Raw genomic sequence first — 9,508 nt, 5'->3', positions numbered from 1 at the left:
TACATAAAGATGTATTACAGCAATAATAATGAAATGCACATGGAAATGTGATTACTAGTGATAACAGTAGTAGTGATTAATGGTAAGGATGGTATGTAGTAATGCATTACAATAATAGTAGTGGAACGTATGTAACAGAGATGTGACTAATATTAGCGACAGTAGTGGTGGGTGTCAGGCAGGGTCATGGCAGTAGGCGCATCCACGATCAGGCAGGGCCATAGCAGTGGGCGCATCCACGATCAGGCAGGGCCATAGCAGTGGGCGCATCCACGATCAGGCAGGGCCATAGCAGTGGGCGCATCCACGATCCACGACCCGGGCGCGGCCAGGATCCATGGGAGCCTGTAGGACTAGAAAGCACAAGGACTCCGGGGAAGAAGTAAGTCAGTGACATGCAGAGATGCACTGCAAAAACAGCCCTTCTAGAAATAAGTAAAATATTCTTATATTCAATCAAATTATCTTGTATCAAGCAAAAAAATCTGCCAATGGGGTAAGCTTTTTTTGCTTGACAAGAATTCTTAAAATAAGACCAAATTTCTTAGCTCAGAAAGACTAAAATGAGATTTTAAACTAGACAGAAAATCTTAAATTAATCCAAATTCTTCTAAAACAAGCAATGAAAAAACACTAATGTAAGATAAAATTACTCAAAATTAGAATTTAAGTCTCTTCACTACATTAAATTTAAGAAATTACGTCTTAATCTGGGATTGATAGAGCAGAAAAGTAGTTAAAATAAGACATAATTTCTTAAAACAGCATAACAAATATAAGTGATGTTGTCTTAAATCAAGATACCAAAACTTTCTCATTAATTTTTTTTTATTAACTTTGCAACACAATTGCTCAATTCAACATCAAAAAAAGGAGCACTTCACTTACACATTCCAGATCCATCATAATCAAACAGATTGAAAAGCCAGTTTTGATTTGAACTTCTCTATCAAAATAATAATACAGCAGTAGCAGCATACCATTGCAACTAAACATCATGTTGCAGCTGCTTTGCAGCATAATATCCCACAGGAAAGGATTTCAATCTCAAAAACAATGTGTCTAACTGTGATGAACATTTTCTTTAAACAGAACATCAACTTTCTTTGAAATTCTTACATCAGGCAGGGTGGGGCAGAGTGACAAACAAAGTGACTCACTCACTGAATGACTTCCACTCACCAATCGCTTTTTTGTAGTGGTGGGTCAAATCCTGCTCATGAATTGAATCCTGAAGTACCTCGGTCTGCAGTACTGACAGTAGTGTAGAAATGCACTTTGGGTAGGTCATGTGCAGGGCATAGTAATATGCCATGAGGTAGAGAAGTCCCTCATTAAGTCTGTCCATGGTGAAGGTGGTCACTGGTGTGTTTCCAATGGCGATCATGCAGTTGTCCTCAGAAATGAGCAGAACCGGAGAAGACAGGGGTCGCTGCCGCATGAAACCATCAGGATCCTCAGAAGTCTAGATGACAAAAAACAATCAAGAAGATTAGAAAAGCATTACAAATAACATAAACTTTGACCTGGAATAGAACATTAGTGAAATCATATTGTACTTTAAAACACTTAGAGTAATCCCTCAGCATTCAGCACTGCAAGTTCCAACAAAGTTAGTAATAAATTAAAGCGAAATTCCGGCGTAAGTGTAAACCATGGTCAAACACACCGTAACACCAGTTAGACCCCCCCTCGAGAGATCAATTTGCCCGACCGCTACATTCACGAGATCCACCAACTTCAGCAAATACCGCAATATCGCCACACACGGCGCTCTCCGGATCCACTGTCTGACCGCAACCAAAACGCCACCATTTGCCCAAAATAATGCTCAGAACTGCACCAAATGTCATCAATAGTACACACAGGGTCCCAGCACGTAGTACGAGTTGTCAAACATCTGCTAGCTTTGCCTGTTTTCTTTAGCAAGGAGACCAGATACAACTCACCTACTTCTCTTGCTGGAGCAGCTTGTTGGTGAGGAAGCCCTGACGAGTCGATCACCGAGAGTTCCGCAGCTCAATCAACAATTACCTCGTGGAAATACAATCAGAGTTTGTTTTTTTTTTTATCTTGCATATCACTTTATAACTATTATTATCGAGTGCTGGCCACGATATAGGCGCAAATGAGCATTTTTAAATTTACGTTTTTTGCCGGTGCACTCGGTGATCGACTCGTCAGGGCTTCCTCACCAACCAGCGGCTCCGGAGGAGAAGTAGGTGAGTTGTATCTGGTCTCCTTGCTAAAGAAAACAGGCAAAGCTAGCAGATGTTTGACAACTCGTACTACGTGCTGGGACCCTGTGTGTACTATTGATGACATTTGGTGCAGTTCTGAGCATTATTTTGGGCAAATGGTGGCGTTTTGGTTGCGGTCAGACAGTGGATCCGGAGAGCGCCGTGTGTGGCGATATTGCGGTATTTGCTGAAGTTGGTGGATCTCGTGAATGTAGCGGTCGGGCAAATTGAGGGGGGGTCTAACTCGGTGTTACGGTGTGTTTGACCATGGTTTACACTTACGCCGGAATTTCGCTTTAAGTACAGACTTCCCCTTTAGACCTTTTGAAATGATAAAAGTTTATCTAAAATGTACTAAACCTAATATAAAATGTATGCCTGAAAAACTGGAACATATATTATGAAATGTTTCAGTAAGTCTGTAAATCTCACCGCAAGGACATGGAAAAGAGCCTCGCTGCTTGAGCCCAGTTTCTTCGGTGGCATAGTGCTGGATGGAAAGAGCAGTGGCAGGGCTCTGAAGACAGCTGTGATATGCTCCACTGGTTTAATGAAAAAAAGCACAAAACAAGGTGGTACCATAAGTAACTGTAACACAAAATTACATAAATAATTAAAAGACATTATTATATAAAATTAGCAAGTCAATGTATTGTGACTTCACCTCCATTCAAAGATTTAGGAGGCTTCATTGCCTTCTTCATGACGCCATAAAACTGGACCTTGGAGAAGAAGGTTGCCCATCTGTTCTGGACCTCTGATATGTACTGGGAGTTGGTCGGTTGGAGTATACGCTGCAGCTCATCCAGCACCTGAAAAATAGTAAAATTCATATAAAGAAAGAAAAATTACTGAAAAAAAGTTATTGTCTTACATTCTGATGACTAAAATCTAATAGACTAAAAATCTATAATGTGCAAGATATATAAACATTATGCTAATTATGTCATGCTAAACTGAGTCCTTAGAAGAGCTGAAAATGTGAACGAAGTGGGACCAACATTACTTACGTGATCCAGTTCTCTGAAACAAGGGTAGGCCTCTAGAATCTTTGTTGCTCTGTCTTGCTCCTTTAAAACATCAGAGGTGATGAAGCGTCTTCGAGACTCAAATTCCAGGTTCAGCAAATGAGTTACAGCAGCTTTGTTTGGCTTTTTTGACTTGTACATTTCTTGGAGGGTCTTGTAGTGTCTTGCTTGGATTTTCTGGCTGTCCATGACGTCAACTGAACAAGCTGAAGACATTACAGGGACGTTATGGTGGAAAGGGGACATGAGATTTCCAAACTAACAAATTATATTTACGTAACACAATACATACTTTCTTCATCACTGCTGTCCCGGTTCTGTGCTGGGGTGCTGGTTCTAGGTGACCGCTGTACTGGGATGCCCATGGGACTAACAGGTGACCGTTCCAGAATAACGGTGGATGCACTGGAATCTCCATCATAGTCAGTAGTTGAAATGTCTAAACTGACTTCTTGTCGTGGTTTCTTTGAAGGAGGACCTTTGGCCTTCCTTGGACTTCTGACATTTGAGAGTCTCTTCCTGAGCTTTTTGGCAACATGCTCCTGCAAGGCATACATAGCAAACATTCAAAAAAGATGAAGCTTTCTTATACTGTAATTACAGCTTTTGGTAATGTTTAGCTCCATTTGAACTTTCTGTCTGATTTAGCACTGTATAGAAATTATCTAAGTCTCAGTATTAACATAATATCAGCAACAAGCAAAAGTGACAAAAATCTACTCACCCACTCACTGTTTGATGACCTGTCTTTTATCATTGGATAGTACTCCACCAATCGCTTTGCCATGGCATTCACCTCATGTCTGGTGGGGTATCTGGAGTCCTCTGCGGCTCTTGCGATGGAGATCATATTAGTCATAGTGTTTCTTATCAGTCGGCAGAAGAGCTCCTTGGACAAGGTTACATTGTCCTCAGTCCCCAGCCGTTTCTGCTCAAAGTAGGAGCATCGCACCTGTTCAAGCTCACTGTCTGTGAAGACTATGTATTCTGGGTTGGACATAGTCAGAAATTTAGAAGTATTGGCCTCCTCGTTTGAAAGGTCACTGGCGCCAGTGGGGGGTGACTGCTGAATTTCAGCAGCAGTATCCACCTAAAACACATTTACACAAACATTTATTGAGTAACTCATAGAATGTTCCTACTTGTTAGTTTAATAAACATGCATTATCATTTTGGGAACTAAAAAAAACTTGAAAAAAAATCACTTTTTTATTTTATATCCACTGTTGAAAGGGACTCAAAGCAGAAATGTCTAAAACAATGACTGTGATATTGGAAAAGTGTGGTACTGTTAAACAGCAGCTTATACTGTGAAATACTGACCTTTTCATCTTTATTTACAACAAGCCATATAGCCCTGCGCCTCAAGAAATTTTCAGGACCAGGAAAGAGGTCTTTGATGTCGTCTCGGGAAAGCGAGAGGAACAAGTCTTCTCCAATATTAGCAGCTGGAATATAGAAAAGTGACAGTCAGGGCCAAGAAACATGTAGTTTAGCGGCTAAACTTTAGCCCATTAGCCGGGAATCCACAAGGGTGGGGGGAGGGGAGGCCTACGGCTCCGGTTCGGCCTGGGCATGTGCAGTTACATTTTCAGCATTTACAGCCCTTGATATTAAAAAAAAATACTGGTCTCAAAGCTTAATTAGGCTAAACCTATTTCTAGATGGAAATCATGCAAGGCCAGCCTGTTTTTTTAAATGTAGTTTAGGCTAGTTAAACTTTAGCCCATTAGCCGCAAATCCACAACTGTTAAGCTAGGTTAACTAACTACATTAAATATAACACCAGCACAACATAAAAGTAACCCTTGTAGCATACCTTTGAGTGTGGCAATTGCAACCTCGTCCAGTTTGTCCATATTTTTTTGATTTTAATATCCTCAATCAACAATGAATTTAGAGCTGCGGCAGGTGACCTCCGAGTAGCTGTGCGTTTCAAATTAACGGACTCCTCCAAGTGGGAGAGAGAGAAAAAAAAAAAAAGCGCGACAGGGTGGATTGTACCATCTTCCAAGAGGGTGCGGGGGTGGACGCTCAGGCTAAATACATTTATTTTGCATTTATACCAACTATATTTATCTAAATAAGTTCATATGACTTTATAATTATTAAAATCGAGTCACATTTACGGGATAATTTATAAATGGAAAGTCGTTTCTGCCGTTATGAGACACGGAATAATGGTACGTACCTTTATCACGTGATGTATCACCAGGTCATCTTCGGTTCAGCGGCAAAGGTGGTCGGACTTGGCAGCTAGTTAAAGCAGGCTAAAAACGGGAAAATGATTTGGCGCTGTGTTATTTGTTTTGTGTTTGTGGCTCTCACTCTCAAGTCTTTATTGAGTCATATCAACACTGCTCACAGTCGCAGTCCAGATTTTCGCGTTGTTTGTGGAATTGATGGATGCACCAAAGAGTATCGCGTCTACAACTCACTGTGGTATCACATTCGAAGAAACCACCATGAACACCTGGAAAGTGGCAGCAGCAACTCGCCGAGAGAGGGGACAACAGCGACCTCAAGCCGTGAAGCTTCACCAGCAGTGGACCGAAACGTGTGGGCATACAGGCCAGGTGATGCGACGGTGGAAAACAGAGAGCATCCAACGGAGGAAGCAGTGGTGGAAAACAGGGTGCAAGATGCAGTGACTGTTGTGTCATGTCCTGCTGTGGACTCTTCTGCATGTCAGTCAGAGGTAAGTTTGTTGTTTCCTTCAGTACACAACTACAACCAGCTAAATCCTATCATCATTTTTCTCACAATTCCAAAATAAATCTCAACTGAATTGTCATAAAATGTTATTTTTTTATGACAGCATATCCGTGTGTGACAACAGTGTGTTTTATTATACGTTTAATTTTCTTTTTCTTTTCTTTTCTTTTTTTAAAGGATGATCTGAGGTGTAACACTCTGAGCAGACAAGCTACTGCTATTATGTTGACTGCAAGAGAAAAACACCATCTTTCACAGGTTTGTCTACATACAACTACAATTAGGCCATCTGTGGCTCTGTTGATTATCTGTATAAGTCCAAGCTTGGAAATTAGTAGATCTGAAGTGGTAATGTTGAGTGCTCTTGTTTTGAACTGTACTATGCATAGGTCAACCTCTCACTCACTGAATTTTGCACATCTGGGCTGGTGCCTGTAGTTTAAAATATTGTGTGATGAAAAAAAAATCAAGTCAGTTCACAGTTACCTTATTAGTCTCCCTTAGCTGCAACTTAACTTGAATCTATCCATGAGACTTGATATTTAATAATGCCTTGCTCTCTGCTATCTAGTTATGATAACTTCATATTTTGAATTTACTTTTAATGTCCTGTAAATTAATTGAAAAGCATCATTGTGTTGATGTTACTCTTATTTATATTCATATTCCTTATAAAAGAGATTGTATGCTAATAATTTTAAAACTAGACTGTTTGGATTTAATTTTCTCTTCTTTTCTTGCCTGTTTTTCAGAGAGGTGTGAATGATGTCTTGGCAGCAATGCAGCAATATCAAGCTCTGTTGGTGACTAATCTGAGGAGTCAGCTACAAACTGTATTCCAGCAACATCAAGGAAGTGAACTTGAAAAGGAAGCGATGGCAGTATTTGACCGGATTGAGGATCCATTTTCCTCTGTTGCAACAACATACAGGCAGGACAATGTGATAAAGGAAAATTTCAATTTTGTGGAGTCAGAGGAGGTTTCTGTTGGGTATACGGCCTGCTTGAAGAAAAAAGGGACAAAAAGGGTCCTCTCCACAGTAACCAAATGTTTTCATTATGTACCTCTGATTAACAGTTTAGAACAGTTATTGTCCCATCCAAAAGTTTTAGAAATGATAGATCAGCCGCAAAAATACAGAAGTGGCTATCTGTATGACATCATAGATGGAGAGCTCATGAAATCCCACCCTTTATTTTCAGCCCGGCCTTCTGCTTTACAGATAATCATTTACTCTGATGACATTGAAATCTGCAACCCACTTGGTTCTCATGCTTCCAAGAATAAGTTGCTAATGGTTTACTATACCTTAGGAAACATTAATCCAAAATATAGATCAAAACTCGCTGCAATCCGTCTACTTGCTATTGCCAAGAAGAGGGAGTTGTCTGAATGTGGAGTGGATGGAATTTTGGGCAGGTTGTATGAGGACCTAGAAATGCTATATGATGGTGTTAATATTCAAACTGCGAATGGTGAACGTAAAATATTTGGAGCATTAGTTTCGATATGTGGAGACACCTTAGCACAACATGAGCTTTGTGGATTTAAAGAGGGTGTTGGTTTCGCCTATAGTAAGTGCCGGCAGTGTGAATGTTCGTTTGAGGACATGCAAATGTATTTTGACGAAGGCAACTTTGAGCTAAGGACACTAGAAAGACATGTTCGACAGTGTGATGACATTGAGAGGGCAAATACTGAGTATCTTAGAAACAGTTTAAAGACTACGTTTGGCATTAACAGAAGGAGCAAGCTGGTACAATTTCCAGCCTTTAACCTGATCGAACAAACACCTCAGGATATGATGCATATAATTCTTGAAGGCATTGCTCCATTAGAAATAAAGTCTGTGTTAAAACAGTTAGTTCTTTTAGGTCAACTAGACTTGGATGTCGTCAATAGCGCATTAACTGGATTTCCCTACTCTCCACTTGATGTCAGAGACAAACCAAGCCCTATAGCTTACAGCACATTAGCTTCAAGTGATAGTAAATTGAAGCAATCCTCAGGCCAAATGATTGTTCTACTAAAAATATTGCCATTTCTTATTGATACAGCTAAAGATACTGAATACTACAAAATAATTCTTGAACTCATAGAAATTGTTAAAATTTTGTTTGCTCCTGTCATTGGTCTACAGACAATTAACAAGTTGAAAAGACTAATTGAACAGCATTTAAAACATATGAAAAGTGTTTTCCCTGATAACAACATTACCCCAAAACAACATTATTTGATTCATGCTCCATCGCAGATAAAACTCCTGGGACCAATGGTCCGTCACATGTGCATGAGATTTGAATCAAAACATTGTTTTTTCAAACAGTGGGCCTCAAAACTAAATTTTCGAAATGTTTGCAAGTCTTTAATAAGGCATAATCAAATGTATGAATGTTGTCAAAATGTAAGTCATTCTGAACACCCAATTTTTTCTAACGAGTGTGCATTGGGACCAACTTCAGAAATACGCAACATGTCGTATTTGAAAGAAAAAGCAAAGGCTTTCCTTGGGAATGATGACATAAACAATGCAGTGTCTGTTAAATGGATTAATCTAAATGGTAATAAATATATACGGGAGAAAACATTACTTGTAACTGCTGTTAATTCCAATGATTTGCCTGAGTTCGGACTTGTGAGCAATATCTATGTAATTAACTCATCGTTATATTGTTTTGAGTTGCAGCAGCATACTACTGTTCGCTATGATAGAAATTACATGGCATATACAATAGAGATTCCAAACATGGCACAAGCAACTGAACTCATAACATCTGATAATCTGGTAGATTTCACTCCATATTACAGTTATACTCACAAGGATGTGACATATGTCCCTACAAAATATTATCTGGGAGATGTGCTTGGGCTACACAGAGCCTCGTCTGATAGACTGTAAAAGGCACACTTAATGTGTTTGCCTCTCATAGACAAACTGTGCTTCTTGACCATTGTTTTTGTTTTTGTTGTTTCATGATTCTTTTTTCTTCAAATGAACAATCAATTAGCAGTGAAATGCTGATGCTGCATAAGCATGGTCTTTTCTACTTTGTGATGCAGGATGCAATTGAGTCAAGGGTCATTTCATTTTGGCCATTTTTGGTCATTTTGTTTTGTTTGTGGGCCATGCAGTTTTCATCCAACATGATTATTTGTATTATGTTGTAGATTGTGTTGTATAGACCAGTCTGCTGTCATCTTAATATGTTAGATATGAAGCAGCAGGTTCCTGTAATGAAAATAATAATAATAAAAACCTTTAATTGTCCTTGTTTCATGGCATTCTTAAATTGAGACGTTGTTTAAATGGTCTTATTCTTAAAATAAGGCAAATAATCTTGTTGCCCCACTGGGTTTTATCGTAAAACATTTTTATACTCTGTTTCTGGTTCATTCTAGCTCAAAATTAGCTAGAATATCTTATCAAGAAAAAGTAAGGCATACTTTCTTAAAATGAGACATTTTTTCTAACGTAAAACATGCTTGACAAGATTAATATTCTTTTTGGACAAAAAATAAGACTT

The 9,508-nt window shown here is 39.2% G+C and overlaps 1 protein-coding gene and 1 long non-coding RNA gene across 3 annotated transcripts; one reads left to right on the top strand and one right to left on the bottom strand.

Annotated features, from left to right (window-relative positions):
- Window positions 1-749: 749 nt before the first annotated feature.
- Window positions 750-5,207, bottom strand: LOC311269612 (uncharacterized protein). 2 transcript variants are annotated; one of them, XM_084373846.1, is made up of 8 exons: window positions 5,088-5,207; window positions 4,592-4,716; window positions 3,993-4,358; window positions 3,561-3,810; window positions 3,251-3,474; window positions 2,905-3,052; window positions 2,673-2,782; window positions 750-1,465 (listed from the first exon to the last, which is right to left on the bottom strand). In XM_084373846.1, the coding sequence occupies exons 1-8, from the start codon at window positions 5,125-5,127 to the stop codon at window positions 1,157-1,159; spliced, it is 1,572 nt and encodes a 523-aa protein (XP_084229972.1). In that variant the 5' UTR covers window positions 5,128-5,207; the 3' UTR covers window positions 750-1,156. The 2 variants fall into 2 exon arrangements, with proteins under 2 accessions (XP_084229972.1, XP_084229973.1); XM_084373847.1 differs by lacking the exon at window positions 750-1,465 and adding an exon at window positions 2,044-2,245.
- Window positions 5,208-5,876: 669 nt separating this feature from the next.
- Window positions 5,877-9,203, top strand: LOC311269613. Its single transcript, XR_014624112.1, has 3 exons — window positions 5,877-5,966; window positions 6,161-6,241; window positions 6,736-9,203. It is a non-coding gene; the product is annotated as an uncharacterized lncRNA (long non-coding RNA).
- Window positions 9,204-9,508: the final 305 nt, after the last annotated feature.

This window comes from Pagrus pagrus (assembly GCF_965226575.1).
Source record: "Pagrus pagrus genome assembly, chromosome: 14".
Taxonomy (NCBI): domain Eukaryota; kingdom Metazoa; phylum Chordata; class Actinopteri; order Spariformes; family Sparidae; genus Pagrus; species Pagrus pagrus.
The sequence above is the reverse complement of the archived record's forward strand: the minus strand, read 5'-3'. Positions and strand labels throughout refer to the sequence as shown.

What these genes read in the sequence shown, in the direction of transcription:
- LOC311269612 (XM_084373846.1), bottom strand. Translation starts at nt 5,127, where the DNA reads ATGGACAAACTGGACGAGGTTGCAATTGCCACACTCAAAG. An exon ending in TGCAATTGCCACACTCAAAG is followed by an intron (nt 4,717 to 5,087) that starts GTATGCTACAAG and finishes TCTATATTCCAG; the next exon opens with CTGCTAATATTGGAGAAGAC. An exon ending in GGACAGCAGTGATGAAGAAA is followed by an intron (nt 3,475 to 3,560) that starts GTATGTATTGTG and finishes TAATGTCTTCAG; the next exon opens with CTTGTTCAGTTGACGTCATG.